The sequence below is a fragment of the Leptodactylus fuscus genome, chromosome 1 (genome assembly GCF_031893055.1).
Source record: "Leptodactylus fuscus isolate aLepFus1 chromosome 1, aLepFus1.hap2, whole genome shotgun sequence".
NCBI lineage: Eukaryota > Metazoa > Chordata > Amphibia > Anura > Leptodactylidae > Leptodactylus > Leptodactylus fuscus.
Window position 1 is genome coordinate 248720847 of NC_134265.1, and position 24032 is coordinate 248744878.

Here is a 24032-nt window from a genome sequence, read left to right on the forward strand (position 1 = left end):
TATTCCTATATGAAAATTCTGTGCACAGAGCACTGAGGCATTCTCCGTGTGTTCCGAGCACAGCACCGTCATCCCCAGTATTCTACCTCCTCCTGCTGTTACACACCTCTTCATGTGAAGGCATCCTCTTCCAGTACAGTGTGGGATTCGCATGCGCTGTACTCAGGATTGCTGCTGGGTTTTTTTTAATATACACATTCTGAATAGGAAGAAGGTTACCACTAGAGATGAGCGAGTAGTACTTGATCGAGTAGGTATTCGATCGAATACTACGGTATTCAAAATACTCGTACTCAATCAAGTACCACTCGCTATTCGAATGTAAAAGTTCGATGCAGAACCAGCATTGATTGGCCGAATGCTATACAGTCGGCCAATCAACGCTGGTTCTTCTCCTACCTTTAGAAGTCTTCTCCGTGCAGCTTCCCTGCGGCGTCTTCCGGCTCTGAATTCACTCTGCCAAGCATCGGCCTGGGCATAGCCGACTGCGCATGTCGACTTGTAGTGCGGGCACGCGCAGTCGGCTCTGCCCAGGCCCGATGCCTGGCAGAGTGAATTCAGAGCCGGGCGATGCCGCGGGGACGCTGCACGGAGAAGACTGCTCGGAGGATCCAGCCCGACCCTCACTCGTGGACTTGGTAAGTATAATTTGATCGAATGTTGCCTACCCCTGAAATGAGCATTTTCCCCCCATAGACTATAATAGGGTTCAATATTCGATTTGAGTAGTCGAATATTGAGGGGCTACTCGAAGCGAATATCGAACCTCGAACATTTTACTGTTCGCTCATCTCTAGTTACCACCATAAAGATTTGGCTTAAGCACTGGGAAGTTGAAGTTGAGGCAGAGTCAGGATGACACTATAGAGACTATAGATCAGGGGTAGGGAACCTTTGGCTCTCCAGCTGCTGTGAAACTACAACTCCCAGCATGCTCCATTCACTTCCATGGGAGTTCCCAGAACAGCAGAGCCAGTATGCATGCTGGGAGTTGTAGTTTTGCAGCAGCTGGAGAGCCGTACGTTCCCTACCCCTGCTATAGATGGTCAGCCAATACCACTGAAATCAGCAGGTTTGGCCACATATTTTATTTATAGTTGCCACATACTGTACATAACGCTCTACAGTTTAGCTTTTCGTTCTGATGCCCCATACACATTCTCAGCCAAGCCTGTACATATTTGCAATCCGGAGGGGACTATAAGTCACCCCTAGATTGGCTTGGAAAAAGCATTTTTAGGATTTTGTGACATCACCCCTAAGAGATGGTTGAGACATCTTATTGGCAGTCATTTTCTCTCCTCTGATGTTAATTAAGAATGTAAATAATAATAAGTAATAATTCACATTACATCTTAACTGGTAAAATGAAACAATTCAGTGCATAGATAATACAATCATACATTACAAAGTAAATAGAAAGTTTTGTAGGAGAACATTGAGAACGTTTAGATGCAATTTTCGGTATCATTAGGAAATATTTCCGCTTGCTGTAATACTATTCATTAAGTCATGCTGGTAAATAATAAAGGGAAACAAGTTAATTAGTGGAGTGTAATGCTATTTAATTGTTCTGATCACATTAGTCTGCTGCCTTTAAGAAAGACTAAATCTGATAGCTCTTCATGTAATCACCGACTACCACAGCAACATTTGCCATCATTTCTTTCTAATAGAGCCACGTCTGTTTTTAGATTTCCAAACATGGCAGCTGGAGAGAGGTTATTTAAGGGGAACTCCGGAGGAAAGTTTCAGCTTCCAGATATTTTTCTCTATATTTTACCCTTGGCGGAAGAATAATTTGTAAATTATAATATACTTCCAAAATACATAGGCTTCCATTAAGTAGACCAAGATTAGGGCTGTATCTGGTATTATAGCTGCTCAGGCTAACACTTTAATAGAACCCAGCTTTAATACCAGCCTCACTACAGTCCTGAGTGGTACTATGTCTGGGAACTTTCTGTGCAAAGCGTTGCGGGAAGAACGGTGATGCATTGCTGCTGCGGTTTTTCATGCAGCACTTTTTTACTGCGGGACGCTACATGGGCCCTTAGCCTAAAATTGACTAACATTACCTATGTGACTTAAAAAAAACCCAAAAGCTAAATATTCATCTTTTAATGTAGCTTGTCCCTTTGTAACCTCTTGAATTGAATTAGAAACTACAGATAAATAAGGAGAACTTGAAGGCTAGTGATGGTTAGGCTTGTATAGTAGTATATGGCAAGGCCAATTACAATTTCCTTGTGCGATGTGCTTGTGAAATCACATAGTTCTTACAAGTGAAACATGTTAGAAAATGATTCACCTGTATAAAACGACACATTGAAAAACTTCAGAAAAAAACAGACAAAGGGTAGGTTCACACCTGCGTTGGTATTCCGTCCAGGGAAGTCAGCATGGGGACCCCTCGAACGGAATACCAAACGCAATTGCAAGCGGTGTGCAGTAAAAGCACACGGAGCCCATAGACTATAATGGGGTCTGTGTGCTTGCCGCACGCTGCCCGCACGAATCATGCAGGCAGGAAAGTAGATTGTAAACTACCTACCTGTCTGCATGATCCCTGTGGAGATCTGGCGGCCAGCACACGAACTCCATTATAGTCTATGGGGATCCGTGTGCTGTCACTGCTCAGCTCTTGCAGTTGTGTTCGGTATTCCGTTCAGGGGCTGTCCTCATGCAAACTCCCCCAGATGGAATACCAACGCAGATGTGAACGAGGGCAAAGGCTAAGGTCCCATGTTGTTCAAACGCAGCTTTTTTTGTAGCAGATTTTGCTGGGTTTTTTTTTTTTTTGGGGGGGGGGTTTAGCCAAAGCCAAGCATGGTTACATAGAAATGGAAATAATATAGTAAGGCCCAGTTCATATCTACGTTCGGGTTTCCGTTCGGGGAGTCTGCTTAGGCACCCCCAGAACAGAATCCTATACACATAGAAAAGTGGTTATCTGGGAAAACACACAGACCCCATAGACTATAATGGGGTCAGTGTGGTTTCTGCACGGCCTCCGCACGAATCAAACAGAGAGAGAAGTACTGCAAGCACCATTTTTCTCTCCACATGTTCCGTGCGGAAACTGAATAGAAACCACACGGACCCCATTTTAGACTTTCCCAGGTAACTGCTTTTCTATGCCTATAGGTTTCCATTAGGGGGGGTTCCCAAGTGGACTACCCAAACGGAATCCCGAACACAGATCTGAACCGGGTATAAGCTGTTATACTGCTACCTTCTCATAATTCCACTCCTCAAAAAAATGCAGCAAAATCTGCAACAAAAAATGCTGTATTTCCACAACGTGGGGCCTTAAACAAAGATAACATATGTCCTATTTTTTAATTAAGAATATTCATTGACAATTTGACATTTGATAAAACCGAGCCCATTGACTTAATTGTTCTAAAACCAGACATGAAACAGGTTAAAAAATATACATGTTACATGTCCGTTTTTTACTTTTGTGTGCATGAGATCCTAAGAAATTGGCTTCAGTGTTTCCATAGCAGTGTCAACTCTCGTGCCCTCATAGCCCTGCCAGCCACAGTAAACCATATTCAGAAATATTTCTGTTAGCCCCGGCTGGCGGGTATTTCAGCGCTGCTAATCTGTAGAAGAAAAAGCTGTTGAATATCTGTTTGTTTTATTTTCACACATCGCGTTTGACTTTGTTTTCTCTGAGCTGTGTCACTCACTCCTATGATTTGCTCTGCTTTCTTTGTATAAAGATATTGTTTAAATAACCAATCCAAATGACACCCTTGGAGACTGAGGAAATCCTGTGTGAATAAAGCGTGTTCGGAAGGATTTCACAAGCTTATCATAAACAGCTTCTTTACAGAGAAAGAACAAGCTTACAAAATAGAATAGAATAGAACAGCTGTGTCATGTATCTTTGGACAGGTGAACAGGACTGTTAGAACAGAAAAGGAAATATTTTTTTTTACCTGTTATTATGGATCCAACAATCTGTCTATTATCAACTGGCCAAAGGCATTCAGCTGTGTCTGTTCTATAATGGCAGGTGACCTAATTTTACCTTGATATTTTGCAAGAGACCTGATGTAGTTGTAGTTCTACAGGAAATATGGCTGTTCTGATGGGCACCCATGCAGGTAACAACTAATTTTTCAATCTCTTTAAGGCCCCGTGTTGCGGAAACGCAGCTTTTCTATTGCGGATTTTGCTGTGTTTTTTTGAACCAAAGCCAAGAGTGGCTACAAAAGGACTGGGAAATACAAAGGAAGTTCTTGTACTTCTCCCCTCTTCTCAATCCACTCCTGGCTCTGGCTTAAAAAAAAACCAAAACTGCAGCAAAATCTGCAACAAAAACAACTGCATTTCTAATTCTTGAAACTTTTTGTTGTTATCTTAACAGGTTAGTTCAGCAAACCTCATAATGGTTGGGCTTGTTGTATGCACCATGTATGTTAATGTCTGTAGAAGTAATCCATCCCTCCCTCTTTATACAAGGTTCCTTTAACCGTCTCATTACTACAGACAACAGAACCAATTACAGCACTTCTCATAGAGGCCTTTGTTCTGATTTGTGCCTTTTGGCAATTCATTGGATTATACTGTATAGGTCATTTATACCTTTTGCAAAGTAAGCAGACTTTAACAAATGTAAATGTAAGCACTGCTTCCTGCAACCGCTAATAATGAAAGGACAGTAAATGTTGATCAATAGATATTGCTCAGGGAACAGGGGATGCAGAGTTACAATGTGGTTTAAAGTAGACAATAAACCTAGTTGAATCGGTGTGTGATCTATGCGGTTTTCACTGACCTGTACACTGAACATGATGATGTAAAGGAAGGCCAACTGATGTTACTGGAACCACTAACCATAATCAGTTACACTGCCACTCAACCCTGTCCAGCCTATCTGACAATACAATGATTCTCCTATGAGTACCATGTCATTTTTGCTCCTTTCTGCCTTAGTACACAACCCCTTTTACCCCAAGGCAAAACATTCACAGCAACACTATACAATGGGCTGTGGGTAAGGGGGTCAACTTCATCATTCTTTAGCACCAATTTCCTGCTGCTCATCTGCTCTACCTACAATTGTAATTTTCTAAAGGGAATGTTCACATGCAACAGCTTTGGCACAGAAATGAATGGGTTTGATAACCCCTTGAATGTTGTCTCAGTTTAGTACTGTTATAAATCTCTGTGTATGGGGCCATAGGCGCGGTTATCAGGTTTATACATGTTAGGTAAGATACTGAATTCTCAGAAGTTGTTCTGATTTTTCCTGTTCACTATTTTATTGACTGACTCACATGTCACTAGTTGTTCATGATTTATCTGTGGTTGCAATCTTGTTCCCAGCTATGCCTCAAAGTCAATATAGAACTTAGTTAAAATTTGTGCCCATGGTGTAGAATGGCCCATCTGCAAACATTTCACATTGGTGTAGATTTCAGTTGACCCATGGATACTTAGAGTTGCCATGCAGCTGGGATATTTTTGTGTAAATATACACATGCTGGCGGTAGTTGGAATAATACAGCAGGGGCTGTAGTAAAGAGGGACACATGCCAATACGATATTCATATGTCTAATTCACAAAATATTATCACTACTGTGTAGCAGGTTTACAATTACTTCAGTTAATAATTGTGATAAAATAGGAGATGCAGGAAACACATCTCCCCCAGTACAGCAAGAAGTTACCCACATAAAATATCACTGTCTATAAGTTGTCACCATTGAGTTCATGTGTCCGGTCATTTCTATAAGGTCTCCTCCATATGGCAGCCATTGATTGGCGCTCGGGATGTTGTGTTGCTTACTGATAAATATCACACTTTACTGAAAACTTGCATTAATCTTCCCACTGACATTCCTTTGTATCTGTCATGACAAACGAGTTATCCGGTTTTTAAGCTTGATGGCCTATCCTTGCCGAGGTAGCACAGGAGAACTATTCACTTGCCGTCCAAACTCTAGCAGTGAGTGCAGGTACTGCAGTGCCGCCCCGTAAACTATGGTCTAACTAAAGTCTTGTGGTTCTCTGTGCATTTTTTTTGTCCGGGGCCCCCTACCTCATCCCTACAATGAATTCTTGATAGTGATAGTTACGGGTGCTAAGGAGTTTAACCCACCTTAGTATGGTTAAGGTAATCTGTGTGTCTCCTTGGCTTATGGACCAGATGGAAGCTGCAATCTCAATTGTGTTGCCAGTGCTTATTGCCCCCCCTAAGGCCCCGGTGCGACTGTACTCTCTGCACCCCCTCAAGTTTCGCCCCTGATGTTGGGATAGTTCTGCAGTACTTACAGTCGTCGCTACAGTTTTAAAATTAGAATCTAGATAACTCCTTTAAATAGACCATAGTACAATATAAAACACTCTGCTAAGGCACAACTCTTCACACAACTCATAGGCCCAGATTCAATAATAGTTAAAAGTGCAAACTTAAATAGGCAATCTGAAAATGTATCATATATTTATCATAGTTGCAGGTGATGGATGATAAATCTGGCATATCTTTATACTGTCTAGTCTAAGTTTATAGTAAGTTTATAGTCTAAGTTTCTAAGTTTGTAGTAGCTCAAATTTTTCAACATTATTGTGACACGTCATAGCAATTTTCTGAGCATCCATACCTTCATGTCTAACTGATCGAAAAATTTTAGTCCATACTAGATTCACTAAAATGTGAAAAAAGAACTAGCCACTATCAGTAATAGAGAAGCAGTGACAATGCACATTTATATGCCATTCAGAGTCTTTGGAACATTGGGTAAAAGCTAGAGATGAGCGAACAGTGTTCTATCGAACACATGTTCGATCGGATATCAGGGTGTTCGCCATGTTCGAATCGAATTGAACACCGCGTGGTAAAGTGCGCCAAAATTCGATTCCCCTCCCACCTTCCCTGGCGCCTTTTTTGCACCAATAACAGCGCAGGGGAGGTGGGACAGGAACTACGACACCGGGGGCATTGAAAAAAATTGGAAAAAGTCATTGGCTGCCGAAATCAGGTGACCTCCATTTTAGACGAATAGTGGATTTCAAATCCGGGTCATATGAGAATGTGAACTTTGTGACTATGAGACAGGGATAGCTGTACAGGCAGGGATAGCTAGGGATAACCTTTATTTAGGGGGGAATGTTATTAAAAATAACTTTTGGGGGCTCTATCGGGTGTGTAATTGTGATTTTTGTGAGATAAACTTTTTCCCATAGGGATGCATTGGCCAGCGCTGATTGGCCGAATTCCGTACTCTGGCCAATCAGTGCTGGCCAATGCATTCTATTGGCGTGATGAAGCAGTGCTGAATGTGTGTGTTTAGCTCAACTACACCGGTGGAGTAGTTGCGCTAAGCACACAGATTCAGCTCTGCTTCAATCAGCGCTGGCCAATGCATTCTATTAGCTTGATGAAGCAGAGTGTGCACAAGGGTTCAAGCGCACCCTCGGCTCTGATGTAGCAGAGCCGAGGGTGCACAAGGGTTCAAGTGCACCCTCGGCTCTGCTACATCAGAGCCGAGGGTGCGCTTGAGCCCTTGTGCAGCCTCGGCTCTGCTACATCAGAGCCGAGGGTGCGCTTGAACCCTTGTGCAGCCTCGGCTCTGCTACATCAGAGCCGAGGGTGCGCTTGAACCCTTGTGCACCCTCGGCTCTTCTACATCAGAGCCGAGGGTGCGCTTGAACCCTTGTGCACCCTCGGCTCTGCTACATCAGAGCCGAGGGTGCGCTTGAACCCTTGTGCAGCCTCGGCTCTGCTACATCAGAGCCGAGGGTGCGCTTGAACCCTTGTGCACCCTCGGCTCTTCTACATCAGAGCCGAGGGTGCGCTTGAACCCTTGTGCACCCTCGGCTCTGCTACATCAGAGCCGAGGGTGCGCTTGAACCCTTGTGCAGCCTCGGCTCTGCTACATCAGAGCCGAGGGTGCGCTTGAACCCTTGTGCACCCTCGGCTCTTCTACATCAGAGCAGAGGGTGCGCTTTAACCCTTGTGCAGCCTCGGCTCTGCTACATCAGAGCCGAGGGTGCGCTTGAACCCTTGTGCACCCTCGGCTCTGCTACATCAGAGCCGAGGGTGCGCTTGAACCCTTGTGCAGCCTCGGCTCTGCTACATCAGAGCCGAGGGTGCGCTTGAACCCTTGTGCAGCCTCGGCTCTGCTACATCAGAGCCGAGGGTGCGCTTGAACCCTTGTGCACACTCTGCTTCATCAAGCTAATAGAATGCATTGGCCAGCGCTGATTGAAGCAGAGCTGAATCTGTGTGCTTAACTCAACTACTCCACCGGTGTAGTTGAGCTAAACACACACATTCAGCACTGCTTCATCACGCCAATAGAATGCATTGGCCAGCACTGATTGGCCAGAGTACGGAATTCGGCCAATCAGCGCTGGCTCTGCTGGAGGAGGCGGAGTCTAAGGTCGGACCTGAATGGAGACTGGTGTGGAGCGATCTTAGACTCCGCCTCCTCCAGCAGAGCCAGCGCTGATTGGTCGAGTTCCGTACTCTGGCCAATCAGCGTTGGCCAATGCATTCTATTAGCCTGATGAAGTAGAGCTGAATGTGTGTGCTTAGCACACACATTCAGCTCTACTTCATCGGGCTAATAGAATGCATTGGCCAATCAGCGCTGGCCAATGCATTCTATTAGCGTGAACTGAGTTTGCACAGGGGTTCTAGTGCACCCTCGGCTCTGCTACATCAGATTGCTACATCTGATGTAGCAGTGCCGAGTGTGCATCAGATGTGTAGTTGAGCAGAACTGGCTCAGCACTGCTAAGTCTCTGCATTCGCATAGGAATGCATTGGCCAGCCTTCGGCCAATCAGCGCTGGCTCTGCCGGAGGAGGCGGAGTCTAAGGTCGGACCTGAATGGAGACTGGTGTGGAGCGATCTTAGACTCCGCCTCCTCCAGCAGAGCCAGCGCTGATTGGTCGAGTTCCGTACTCTGGCCAATCAGCACTGGCCAATGCATTTCTATGGGGAAAAGTTAGCTTGCGAAAATCGCAAACTGACAGGGATTTCCATGAAATAAAGTGACTTTTATGCCCCCAGACATGCTTCCCCTGCTGTCCCAGTGTCATTCCAGGGTGTTGGTATCATTTCCTGGGGTGTCATAGTGGACTTGGTGACCCTCCAGACACGAATTTGGGTTTCCCCCTTAACGAGTATATGTTCCCCATAGACTATAATGGGGTTCGAAACCCATTCGAACACTCGAACAGTGAGCGGCTGTTCGAATCGAATTTCGAACCTCGAACATTTTAGTGTTCGCTCATCTCTAGTAAAAGCCCATATAAAGCTAAGTCCCCATGCAATGACAAAAAATGCAATGAAAGATTGTTGCATTTTTTTACTCATAGATTTTTTCTTCCCTTCTTAAATCAATATAGAAAACTGCTTGTAATTTTGCAGCTAAAATTGAGAATGGGGTCCCTTGTGGCATAAACACTGCCGAAAAAAACATGGCGTTTTGCAGTTCTTGAGAAGTGGATGGGATTCTAGCGAATTCCATTCACACATTCGGTGCAGAAAAACTGCAATGTCTGCTGGAAATCCACAAAAACTGCAACAAAATACTGATGTAATGCAGATGATATATGAATGCATTTGTATTTTAGTTCCTTCTCCCAGATGAACATAGCACAGATATTTTCAGAAGTGATTTAGAGATTTTAATTGTCCTTTTATAGTATTTCTCACAACGTGAATGTTTCCTTACAGCAGAGCACCTAATGATCTGTAGTTCTTACTGTGTACCAGTCTTTATATGATAGCCGTGTCTTACAGTTGCTCATAGTCACACTAGCCATGCCTTGCCCTGACACCTGTGATGTCAAGCACCATAACAATACAGTGGCTGCGCCCTGCCTACCCTCACATCAGCACAGTGTGATATAAACCCTAGCTTGTCTTTCCCTTTTCTAAAATTAGCAAATCAAACCATGCAAATGAAGCCTACAATGAGAGCTGGCCTTTTATTATCATCCCAGCCCTTTTGTTTCCCACTTTGGAATTTGTTAAAAAGAAAGCTTTTGTTTCCCTTGGTAACTGCAGCAGAATCTGGAGAAAAGCATACTTAGTGGAAGACAATGGGCCGTGACACAGCTTTAAACTTTATTAAGTCTGCCTTGGACCCTTTTTCCTCTTTTCAGCTAAATGGAAGCAAAGTTTGGCAGCCGCCATGCTGTGCACATGATTGATGTGCTGAACATCTGAAGCACTTTTGTGTCCCGCTTGCTCTTTATGAGTGCATAATGTGTGAATACTCAAATAAGGTCAGCCCTTATCACATGTAATCTAGGCCTCAACACAGATCAACAGTGACAGTCATACCCTGGAAGCCAGCGCACAAATCATCCTCCGCATGCACTGGGCAGCTTAAAAGGTTTTTGAGTTTTTTTGTCTTCATAGGAATTGTGTTCTGGAGTAAGGGAGGTAAAAATAAAGGCGATCTTAATGCTGTAATGCCCCATCACAACAAATGAGCTGTGTGAGGAGAGGTCCAAAGCATGGGGAGAGGGGGTAATGCCTGTTTATGTATAAATAAGCTCTGGCTGGAGGAAACTTGGAGTGTGGGGCTTTAGAGGGGAGTAGAGTTGATGGGAGAAACTTTACATCTGATATTCATGTGATATATTTGTCATGATGGAATAAAGGCGGATATCTATGAATGAATCATTGTAAGGTGGTGACATCTTGTGGCTTCATCTGCTTTTCTAGCACCGACAAGCTGTTTTTATTTGTATTAGAAGGATGTACTGTTACAGCGTTTAGCACTTCACCCATATTTTCACACTGTGGAGTCTCACTTTATGGCTTGTGTAAAACAATGAGAAAGTGGCCACTTTTTGTTTCCTTTTAGATTATACAATATAGTGAGATTCAGTATAACCAATGATGTTTCACTGTATACAGTTGTAGTGCAGGCCCTGTGCGAAAGTGATGGAGCACACATGACAACAGTAATGTCACTTACTAAATATTTCTGGGACACTGCAGCACATTTCAACTAGTAAGAGATGCAGGACAAAAGTGCCTCTTATTGGGGGCCACACGGTGGCTCAGTGGTTAGCACTGCAGCCCTGCAGCGCTGGAGTTCTGGTGTTCAAATCCCACCAAGGACAAAAAACCATCTGCAAGGAGTTTGTATGTTCTCCCCGTGTTTGCATGGATTTCCATCCCATATTCCAAAAAAGACATACTGATAGGGAAAAATGTACATTGTGAGCTCTATGTGGGGCTCACAATCTACATTTAAAAAAAAAAAAAAAGTGCCTCTTATTGTCAGGAAGAAAATGCCTAAATAATGTGTAGTGGGTTGTATTCAGCATACAACCTATTAAGTAGTCCTTTAGGAACTTGTGCTTTATTTGCATTATAGTGACAGTGAATAGACAGTGTGAATGGGGCTTAATAGGTAATATAGTCACTGCTGAAACTTGTCCCAGTTGGGGGTTTGGTTTGGAACAGTTTGTTTATATGGAAATTAGAGCCATGCATTGATATATGAATACATGCTGCAGCCAGGGATGAGCATTAACTATATAAACAAACAGTGGCTGCCATTCCAGCAGTACATAGGTTCAGGTTACCCTTTCTTCATCTCTGTGTATAGCTGAAGTCTAAGGCCGAGTCCTCGCATTGCTAAAAACACAGCATTTATGTTACCTGCAAAGAGATTGTGGCGAATCCCATCCACACATTGCAGACAAAAATCTGCAGCGGAAATGCTATTATTTGAAAACCACTCCCATAGCATTTCATTTTCCGAATAAGTATAAGGGTATGTTCACACGGCGGAAATTGAAGAGGAATTCCTCCTTATTTTTCGCCACTGGCATCTTCACCACAGTTTAGCTGCGACGGGATGCTGATGCGGTGCATCAACGTTCCATCGTGGCATCCTGCTGCTGAATAGGTCCGGATGAATGGGCCTAATTTGCAGGGAATCTTGAGCTGCAAACTTAAAGACTGAATCAGCCACGATGTCCGCAACAAGATCAAGTAGCATGCTTCTTTTTTTCTGCATCCTGCTGCAATCTCTGCTTCCCATTGAAAACAATGGAAGGCAGATTCTGAGATAAATCTGCCCCAGATTTGGGGGTCACAGCCTAATAAAGGCAGAATATCTTTCCATGAAAAATGCTGCAGAAAAAATACAAATGGTGCCAACAGTTCAACAGTATATAGCTCCAGGCAATCTATGTATGTTACTAGAGGCTTCATACCTATAATACTGAATGTATGATGCCTAAAACTTACAAATATTCAGTGTTTTTTAAGCATCTGCCGACATACTACACTGTTCATGCCCAACACTGTAATATTAGATTATTGCTCTTAATATTTAATAGGTGGATATTCAATAAGTTTTAGGTTCAAACAAGCAGTGTTAATTTCAGAGCAATATTTATTGGATGAACCCTGTCAAAAGCTTGCATACATTTCTGTAAGAAATCTTCCATTTGCAACTAAATCCTTAGAGTACGTTCCCAAGTTGTGGAGGGTACATGGGGATGGCAGAGTTATCAGATAGGTAGTTAAATAGCCCCACATACCCTTATTGTATGTATCCTTATTGTAATGGTATTTTAAGGGAGTCTGTCAGTAGGAACATTGGTTGTAAACTAAATGCATGGTTCTGTAGGCCACTGATCATAATGGTACCTTTATATGGACATCCAATGTTCCCAGTATTAAGGAATACTTTTAATCTCCAAGCGCAACTTTGGCCATTCCTCATCCTCTACAGCTTGTAGTCTCCCGCCTTCATTCTGTGGTGATGAGCCAGCGCGACAGCCATGACAGCTGCATCTGAAGGAACTCCCAAATAGCACTTGAAAATGTATTTGCATATTTGTGAAAAGTATGACTTCTCAATATGGGAGCATAAAAACGATACCATTGGGATGAAGTGCTCTACAATACTGTGTATTTAATGTACAATCAATTTTCCTGCTGACAGATTCCCTTTAAAGAAGTACTGCCAAGCTCAAAATGTTAAATGTCATGTGTCTTTTGATTCTCGCTGTGCCCTGAACAATTTGGTGTTGTTATATATAAAATCTCTTCACCTATTTAGAATATATGACCCCTGGAAGATTATAGCTCTAATTCTCCAAGTGGGTAGTAACCTTTTTGTTTTCCTCTGATACAGTTAAAAGTTTCCGCCCACATGGAGCTAGTTTACATATAATATGCCAGGGGCCATACCCTTTGGACACACTGGGTGGACACATTGGTGGAAACATATGTAATATATAACTTATTTAGCGTTTTCTATTTGGTGACAGGTCCTCCTTAATCTGATTTATTTAGTCATTTAATGATATGTAACTCCCTATTCCTCAAGATAAAATAATCTCAGAATATGCTAAATATATAGGTAACACCAAAAAAAGGATATTAAAAAAATAAAAATAAAATAGAAAACTATTTCCAGGATTAAAATAAAGCTACAAAGCTAGTAAAGGACAGTAATAGTATATAGCAGGTAGTTGGAGAAATGTTATACACTCTCGCTGAGCTTCAGACATTTCCTTTTTTATGTTTTTTTTTTTAAATAAATCTATGTGCTATATGCATAAAGCATGGAAAATATATATATACTGTATATACTGCTATTTAATGTGCAGCCGCTGTGCTGTTACTTCTGGCGGTCATGATTTGTATTCATATTTTTATGATTTTATGGAATTACAACTTATTTACAATGTTTTGAGAAGTGAATCAACTTCAACTTGATATGCAGAGTGTATATGTGTGGGGGTTGGGATGTGCGCAGCGGTGAAGAGGTTAACAGGTTTTGTCAAGATAAAGCTAGGAAGTGTATACAAAGTCTCATCTGGGCAGTCAATCACAGCTTCTGTTTTTAGCAATGAAGTCTGGCTTGGGATCTCTTTGTTGTGTTCCCCACGAGGTGATCAGTTGAGCTGTATGTGGTGACAGAACTTGCTTGTAACAGGCTTGGTTTTCACATTCTCCTCTTCCCTGCAGACCGGTGCGAGGATCTGTCAGGGCTGGAGACTTGGGACTAACGCAGCATAAAGAACAGAATCCATAGCGTGGACTTTTATTTCACACAAGAGGATCCAGGCATCTTCCCTGCTGCAGCTCCTCTGCTATAGGAATGGGCTGGTTTGAAGATCCAAGCTGGCATCTGCATGTTTCCTTGATAATGCTCCTGTCGCTGCATACCAGAGGTAAGTTAAGAAACTCTACAATGTATCTTGCTGTCAGGAAAGTGCACTAACCTTCTAGCAAAGAAAAGCTGGGAAAAGCGAGTAGAGTGGATTGTTTAGGGCATTCTTCAGACTCTCTGGATAATATTAGGAGATTTTAACAGAGCCAAATATTTTTATATTTTGTCTCTTTCATGTTTGCTTTACGTCAACTCCTGGGAAGTAATGTTTAATCGTTCCTTCTGCAACACACGCTTTCCTTGTGACAGCATAGAGCATAATTCAGAACATACTGCACATTTATCTGATGTTTTGGGAAACAACTGTTCTCATGACATAAGCGGCCAGCTAGCGACTGTTTGATATTCACTAACTGGATAATATGTGTTAAATTGACTCTTAAAATTCACCCATAGCCATAGCAGAGAGCTCAGTCTTCTTATACTCTCCACATTTCAGTATGGTAACAAATTTATGTCATATTCTCCTGAGTATCTCCCGAGTAAGTCTTTTTTTTTCTTTTTCCCATGAATTAGTATGTCTCGGCAGACATAACAGGGCTCCTTGATGGAAAAGCATTCTCTTTTTTCCCTTTGAAACAAACACTGTGTTCTAGGAGTTCAGCCTTAACACTTTGTAAAAAGTTTATGGAGCCCTGCCTATTAGAACTAGTCTCCCAAATGCCATTTTTCATGTAGAGATACTGATGTAAACTCTTTATTCTTTTTCATAACTTTGTGAAGTGCTAGGATTTGTTATCCACAGACGTGGGTTTGTTTTATGTATGTATACAGCTTCTAGATATTTAGAATTTTTATTTTAATCATCATATCTAGAGTATTCAATATGATGATATGAAGATTGATATCTGGAATTTTACCAAAAAAATCATATTGGAAATATCTATCTATCTATCTATCATCTATCTATCTATCTATCTATCTATCTATCTATCTATCTATCTCTCTATCTATCATCTATCTATCTATCTATCTCCTATCTATCTTCTATCTATCTATCTATCTATCTATCTATCTATCTATCTATCTATCTATCATCTATCTATCTCTCTATCTATCATCTATCTATCTATCTCCTATCTATCTATCTATCTATCTATCTATCTATCTATCATCTATCTATCTCTCTATCTTCTATCATCTATCTATCTCTCTATCTTCTATCTATCTATCTATCTATCTATCTATCTATCTATCTGTCTCCTATCTATCTCCTATCTATCTATCTATCTATCTATCTATCTATCTATCTATCTCCTATCTATCTATCTATCTATCATCTATCTATCTATCTATCTATCTCCTATCTATCTATCTATCTATCTATCTATCTATCTATCTATCTATCTATCTATCATCTATCTATCTCTCTATCTTCTATCATCTATCTATCTCTCTATCTTCTATCTATATATCTATCTATCTATCTATCTATCTATCTATCTGTCTCCTATCTATCTATCTATCTATCTATCTATCTATCTATCTATCTCATATCTATCTGTCTCCTATCTATCTATCTATCTATCTATCTATCTATCTATCTCCTATCTATCTGTCTCCTATCTATCTATCTATCTATCTCATATCTATCTATCTATCTATCTATCTATCTATCTATCTATCTATCTAGTTATCCATCCTCCATCATATGTAAATAAACATACGCTGTCAATAATTAGGTCCAGATTTTATGAATTTTTCCTCAAATTCTGACCAAATGATTGACAGCGGAATGTTTGAAATAACACGATGCAGTTAACAAAGAAAGTAAGGTCAGTTTATTTTGTAACCTAGTAGCATGATTTTCTCCAATAGCAATGGTATAGGAATTTATGCTCCATGTCTCTAACTTTGAATCAACAATGTACCAGCAATGATGCACAAAGTTTATGCTATGTAAAGAACATACATTAGTACTTTTTACTTATTAAAATGCATTTTAATTGTTGATTATGTATTAATACATAACTACACACACATAACATATCTTATGTTGTTATATTTCAATTCTAGGAAATGCATTTTTAGTTCATTATTCTACTACTTTTATTAGCTTTCCAAATAGATTCTTGCCTTTGATGTATTGAGTATGGGGAGTATAATTTTGTGATGTATTACGCCAAGACAATTCAGTTTAATCATAGGTCATATTTATGTATCATATCCTGGATGGAACTTTTTCATGAGCATCATCTTACTACATAAAATTCATATATATGAATATGGCCTAAGCACAGAAGGGCTGTTAAACTCCAATGGAGTCCAGAATATAATTGTTGATTCCTTTTGTAATATACACCAAAGTTCTCTGCTTCATAAATTGTACAATGGATACCACTCTCCACTGACAGAACCTGCTGACTTGTAGTGGGGTTCATTGGATTCCATCAGATCCACAGTTTGATCAGAGCAAAACTTTGCAAAGGTCATTGACTGTTAAAATAGTTACCAATTGGACAAGCATTCTCTATCTCCCCGACCTCTCTATAAACAGGCTTAGTTAGGCATGCAGATTTGTTTCACGGTGGCAATTTTCTGACACAGGTGGTCTTTATACACATTACATTCTCTTTGAATCCCCAAATCTAATATGTTTAGGCAAAGCTACCATTTAAGATGCAGTGGAAAATGAACATGTGCAGGTTATGTCCAGGTGTAGTGTGGGCTGTAGCGTAAAAACCAATGCTGTACTCTTGTTCTGAGCTTACTGCTATTATAGTACTAGTGCTGTGGGTCTTCTGAACAGTTATCTTCATTGACAAACATTGTTACATGTCATAGTCCTTCCAGGGTATTGTGTAAAACGTAAAGGAAGATCCAGTTCATATGCTAATTCATCACCAGAGAAGCCTCCAGGATTTCATGTTGTTCAATGAATCTCTCCAACCTCCATCTACATTGTAAATTCTCCTCTTAAGCTGATGTTTTAAGCTCATTTAAATCACAAATTCTCAATCAATCATGTTTCTTTTCTAGTTCTGCCCTGCATCTAGAGTAGACAGGACTCATCATTCACCTCCTCTTTTCAGTGTATTGTTGCACAGTGTGGTGCTTCTGCATCCATAATGATTATGGGAATCTCTGTAAAAAATTTCCACCTCTTCTTGGTATTCATGCATGCCAGGGTAACTAGAAATACCATTATTGAAGAGAAATGATCTCCTAATTTGAGATGTTGGGGATCATGGGATTCTTCTAGTATACGGCAACCACTTTGAAATTTTAACTAGTATTTTTATCTGTCTATTAGAGTACAATGCTTTTTGTATGGACAATATAGATAATAATAACTGAATAACTTTATTTAGATAGTGCCAACATATCCCACAGCACTTTATAAATCAGAGGGTACATCAAAAGACAATATGAGACATTACAATGTGATAAAGAATTAACATATAATATAGGAGTGAGGGCCTGTCTTCAAGAGCATAGAGTCTATTTAGAAATAGGGAGGTAAGAGGACTCATTTAGTACAATGGACCAGCCATCATTTAATAAATCAGGTCATATAACTGCAACTAAATAAGTCCATAACCAGTACAGTACAGTACATCACCAGTACCCACCATTGAGTACATGGAGTGCAGAGGAACTTCTAGATGGAGGGGTCAGGCTCTGAGGAATAGAGTCAAAAGGATCGCTCAGTGTGTGGAGGTGTAGAACAATGCTTATCAGTTTATGTATCTGGTTAAACAGATGGGATTTTAGAACAAAAAGAATCCACACAAAAATAATAAAACATAGACATTTATTAATATTCAGTAAAACATGTACTTGGACGAAGCCCATGTGGTGGGCGAAACGTACGCTTTGTGATAAGTTAGGGTAGGTGGTCTTTTTCATGCATGTGTATTTGTGTTAGGTATTTGTTTTCACTGGCCTGAGACAGGTGTTTGGCCACTGCTTTAGCCATGTGTTTTTCTGTCCATGTTTGACTTTTGCAAGTATTCCACTTATGGCGGTTTGCCATTGTGCATATAATATCTTGCTAGTCTTTACTAGTTGTTACCTACACATGTATTTTTGTATATATGCCATACACATTTTCCTTTTCTATCACATGCTGGTATTTCTGGTACTCATATAGACCTTCCAAACCTCCCCAAATTATACTTCATTATTTATATTGTGTATATATATATATATATATATATATATATATGTGTGCGTGTGTTTTATTGGATATTAATAAATGTATATGTTTTATTATTTTTGTGTGGATTCTTTTTGTTCTTTTGTTGGTTTTATTTCTGCACATGTTTTGTTTATTGGTCTCCATTCTGCCCATGTAAAATTTCACAATGCATTACAAGGCTGGGTTGGAAACCGTTGGTTTTTCTGGATTAAAAGGGTTGTATGAAACTTTTTCATGATTTCCTGCCATTGGGATAGGTCATCAATATGTGATTGGGACTGCTGCTGGACCAGTACCATACAGTGTACCGAGCTGGAAGCAGGTGACTTTGTACATTCTATATTGGCCAAACAGCGCCATTACTGCTCCCATTTATGTAAACAGAAGCAGATCTGCAGTAATGGTGCTCTAGCACTACACCATGTACAGAGCCATCTGCTTCATGCTCCATGTACTGTATAGTACCAAATCTGGTATTAGTCCCAAATGGCTGATCAGTGTGGGGCCAGTATTGTTCTAATAGTTCCATTAGCTGATCATATAGAAACTGTTCAGTTCTCATCTTATCATTAGAATCGACAAATTTAAGGAGTGATCACTGGTTTTGACTTTAGCATGGAGCGGGCATGTGCATATGCTTGCTGTCAAAAATAGCAGAAACCTTACGGACCAGATTATAAATCAGGCCTGATTAAACATGGATTCTGCATGCTTCTTGTGTCTACATTATACATGGAGGCACAGTACTATTGTTCATAGAACCTCATATTTTATGTAGTATTTAGTTACTATTGTAGTAAACAGAACAAGTAGGCTTTAGATTACAGGTTGATACTGTTTATTTGACGAGTTTTAGCATCGCCAGGGAGTGACATTAGCTCAATGCAGGGCACGATTCCTTGTGATATAATGATTTTGTTAGGAAATGATTACATTGGGAGAAATATTCCAGTTATGTTTGTCTGTCATCGTACACCAGTTCCAGCTCTCAACACTCCTCATCAATTCAGTTACAATTCTCACTTACAGCTGACTTTTGTCAGTGATTATCTAGTAAATGTGATGATACATTTGGATGGTCCATACATGGTGCAGCCGAATCAGGAGTGAAAGGAACTTTCCTTACTTGATTTACTCTAGAGCCGTGCTGAAGATCTGTGCACATCAACACTTGTCTGTCAAAATGATTAACTGAATTCATATGCTTGTAAGAAGGCTCATATTTCTTGACCTGGCCTATGTAATATTTCTAATATGGTAATGTTTCAAGCTAGAAATTAATTTTCAACACAGAAGGCAATAGATAGGGCTACTGAGGAATACAGTACTGCATTGGAAACTTGTGTTCCATGATGAGCACTTAAGATTCATCATGCCAACAACAAGAAGCCTGCAGATAGTGTGCCAAGGAATGTCAGCCCTGCTTACCTCCAAATTGTGCACACTGGAGTCTAAGACTTATTTGTAGATAATGACAGTAAATCACACTTGGGCTCCATTCAGATCACGTTTGTCACATTCAGGACAGATACATTTGTATGGTATACTATGTTTTTGCATTCTTCAAAAAAACCCACAAATGGATCCATTTTTTTTTTTTTGTAAATGATTGATCTCCATATAAATTGATTAAAAAAAACTTCAAGGCACAACAAAGCACTATGGGTAATCCAAAAGAGGGTGGCTCCCTCTGATATATAGATAAACAAAATGGCAGCATTCCAAAATATCCAAAAAATTTCAGTGGGTTTATTTCAAGGATTGTTTTTGATTCCCAGAACGTTTTCAGGTTCACTGATATTTTTTGGATATTTTGGAGTGCTGCTGTTTTGTTTATCTATATAATGAGATGGTCCTCCGTTTGCATCCATTTTTGTCTATTTATTTACATCTGTCAAACAGATCTGCTAAACAGATGTAAAAGACTTAGTCTGAATGGAGCCTTAGGGAGCCTTAACATGGAGTAAACGCTCCGCTCATTTTGAACGTAAAACTCGTTCAGAGTGAGCGGCGTTAAAACAGATCCCATTGATTTCTATGGGTGCTGGCATACGCGTGCTCCCCATTGAAATCAATGGGAGGCTTTTTTTCCTATTACTTTCAATGTGATACGCACGTATGCCAGCACCCATAGAAATCAATGGGATCTCTTTTAACACCGCTCACTCGGAACGAGTTTTACATTCAGAATGAGCGGAGCGTTTACTCTGTGTGAAGGCTCCATTATTTTGATCTGTCAGAAGATCAGAACAAAGGAATGACAAAATGCCTGATCCCAACTGAACACTTTCAATTTATATCAGTAATCCTGGACTACAGTGATAAGTAAGCACATAGAATGTTTCTTCTAACGGTTTTTAGTTCTTTTTGGTCAGAAGAAAAAATGCAGCATGTTACAACAAATACAATTGCAAGATGATGGAAAAAACATATTTTATTCATTTAACACTGCAATAGATCATTGCTGATAACAAACGGAAAGTGTTCAGTTTGTACAAGTCATTCTGTCACTTTCACAGTCCGTTGTTTTGATCCTTTGATGGACCTAAACAACAGACTTTTAAAGCTGCAGTGTGAAACAGGCCTTAAAATTAATTTGTTACCGTCTGCAATTGTCACTAGGGGAAGAGTAAAAACCTACTTCATATTGGTTATACTCATTAAAGGGAGTCTGGCTGCAGGAAAATTGATAGCAGACTAATGACAGTAACTTGTAGGGCTTCTATACTTTCCAAAGATGCATTTCTTATTTTGCATTGCAGCTCCTTACAGAACAAGGAAACCACTATCCGGACATAAAAACCTAATGTGCCGCCCGGAAGTGATTAAGGAAATCAGCTGAAAAGGGCTTTAGGGGTTTTTCTTCTCCATCTTGGGCTTCATTCTCTGCTCTAAATAATCGCTCCTAACTGTACCCCATTGCTTGAGTGACATCAGTCACACTTTGTCCGCAGTTAGGGACCTTTATCTAGAGTGAAGAGTGAAGCCCTTGCAAGAGAAGACACAACCTAAAGCCCTTTTCAGCTAATTTGCATAGGAATAAAATACTGATTTTTCATGAAAATGGATCTACACTGAAAAATAAGCCAGACATCTTTGGAAATGATAGAAGAAGCCCTATAAGAGGCTGTGATTCGTTTAATATCGATTTTCCCGTGTACAGACTCCCGTTTTAGTAAAAGTGTATGTAGTAAGCTCCTAAACTTCACTAGCCTGCAGCATTTGAGAATTGAACTTTCAAGAGAGTTAAAAGTCTGGATCAGAAAAAAAGAATCTCTTCTTTCTATAGCATACAGAAAAAGTGAATTGGCATAGAACATTGAACCTAAAAGCAACATAGTATGAAAAGGTAGAAATTCACTTTACGGTATTAGGTCACATCACCTTTTTTGATCACCTATTCTCTATCGGCAATCCCTGGCAGCCTCTCCCAATGGCTCATATGTGGTTATCGAACATTATAAAGCTTACAAGTCCATATTATCATTCCTTTAACTGGATCAGTTCTCACCAAGTATATTCATAGAATATAGAAACAATGAAACCTGGTGCTGAGTACAGTTCCCATGGAAAAATATTTTACTTATTAAGAGTAATAAAAGTATACACCCGGTGTTCTTAGCATTTTTTAAACCAAATCTATCTGACACCATATAGTGGTTTGGCATAAAGCGTGAACACCGTATTTTATTTCACTGGTACTTGGATAAATATTTTAAATTGCGCATGAATATTGACAATATGGTGGCTCATGAATGAGCAATTTACTGCTAATGTTATTTACATAAGAGTCTGGACACTCGCCAAAGCCGTAAATGTTGGATGATACTAAATTTAAACACATGGGTGATATCTGCAATAAGGGTTTATTTTGAGTAGGTTTATGGAGTATTTTTTCTGGACAGGACAGGCCAAATAACAGCTGAGCAGTATATGCGAACCTTTACCATGCCTGCACTCTTGTGAATACCATTCATTCATAATAAACTACTGCAGATAACCATCTAATACTTTATAAAGACTGGTGGATTTCATGGACATGGGACCTTTCAGATCACGTTTTCATGACTCTTTTATCTGTTTCATATGCTTGGACTAATCTAGTATAGCAAAATTAGACGCATAATATTTGGCATTGTGGTTAGGCAGCTTCATTTTGTTTAATAAGAAATATATATTTAAGCATGTGTACATTTTATTGCCCACAAAAAGAACTTAAAAGAAATTCTATATGTTATCTTGTTTATTCTATCAGTCTATAGTTTCCTGTTTATACACCATCAAGGGGATGGATATACTGCATCTCCAAACTGATTACTAGGAGGCAATGGATGGGGACAAGTGAATTTTCATTTTATTTTATTCTTTTGGTACATTTTCCCCAGCCTCTTCTTCGACTTGTCCAATTTCTGGACAACCCTTTTAGGCTAAGGCCCAATGTAACGGCCTGCAGTTAAAAAGCCGTGGCGGCAACAAATTCCGTAGTGCAGACGTTTTCTCTGTGGACTTTCTGCTTCCGTTGTATTTTCCAGGACTGTGGAGATGGGATTCACTAGAATCTCATACATTTTACAGTGACTGTAAAACACCATGTTTATGCCACAAGAGGCCCTGGCCTTAAGGTGGGCAGAAAGCATGAAGAATCTTTTAGATGGGTGCCACCTCCAGATCACCAGCTGGACAGCTTTGACTTAAGTTATTATTATAATCCAAAACTCCAGTTTTCAAGATGTTTCACAGAGAATAGCACAGCGCATTCCAGTATGGTGCCACATTGCATTACATTCTTAATACCAGTTAATATGATATCAATCAAAAACATACATAATACTTCCAGTATCTCATCATCACCTGAATAGTACATGGGATTCTAATGTGCATATCTGTAGCAAGGAAGGTAGAGATGGTCACCTGTAAAGGGTGCAAATTCATTGATGTCATTGCTGGCTTTCATACCTGTTGCTAGGCAGGACCCTGTACACATCTTGTTGTTGACAAGCAAACAAGACTTCATTAATTTTTTTTTTTTTTTTAAATAAAAAAAGTGCATAGTTTGAGTCTTCTGATTTGCTTGTCCTTGTTCCCGGCACCTATCTCTATCATCTGGTTCACTGAGTCTATTAAGAAAAAGTTGAACAAAATTGCCTTTTAAACTACTGTCTGTCAGGTTATGTTTTTTTATTCTCATTTTAATAGACCCAGATGCCACTTTTGACACTGTCTATTGTCGACTCCTGAGAAACACAATTTCATTCATTTAAGTGGTATAGTTTTCTTCTGCCCAACATCAAATGTATCTGCTGTCTTCTAAGAGTTGAGAATGCAATGACCTATTTCTAAGCTTTATGTTTTTCTTTCCTACCACAATATTGGGGCACAATTATCTAATGAAATGTGAAAGGTGTTGTAGAAAATGGCACAATTTATATCTCTACTGAACTATTTCCATTTTTATGGCATCGAATACCGGCCTACTCTGGTCTGCTCAATCTACTCCAATCTGTCTCTACTTTTAACTGCTGCTCAAAAACTTTTAAACAATCTTTGTATTATATCTTATAAAAGAAAAATACTACTTTCTTCTCTACCCCCCACCTCCTCTACTTCCCCCCCTACCTATTAAATTGACATACACTGTGAATTCTCTCCTGAATCCTTCTTGCTAGAGTAAAATGGAGTGCAATGGTAAATAAGGGAAGGGAATG

At 40.0% G+C, this 24032-nt stretch overlaps 1 protein-coding gene across 1 annotated transcript in view; it reads left to right on the forward strand.

Annotated features, from left to right (window-relative positions):
* The window catches only part of BMPR1B (bone morphogenetic protein receptor type 1B), a 404403-nt gene that overhangs the window by 285566 nt on the left and 94805 nt on the right, over positions 1-24032 (forward strand). The window contains exon 5 of the mRNA XM_075285697.1: positions 13982-14187. Coding sequence (XP_075141798.1) covers positions 14115-14187 — 73 coding nt within the window. The 5' untranslated portion in view covers positions 13982-14114. The remainder of the gene's footprint in view (positions 1-13981; positions 14188-24032) is intronic.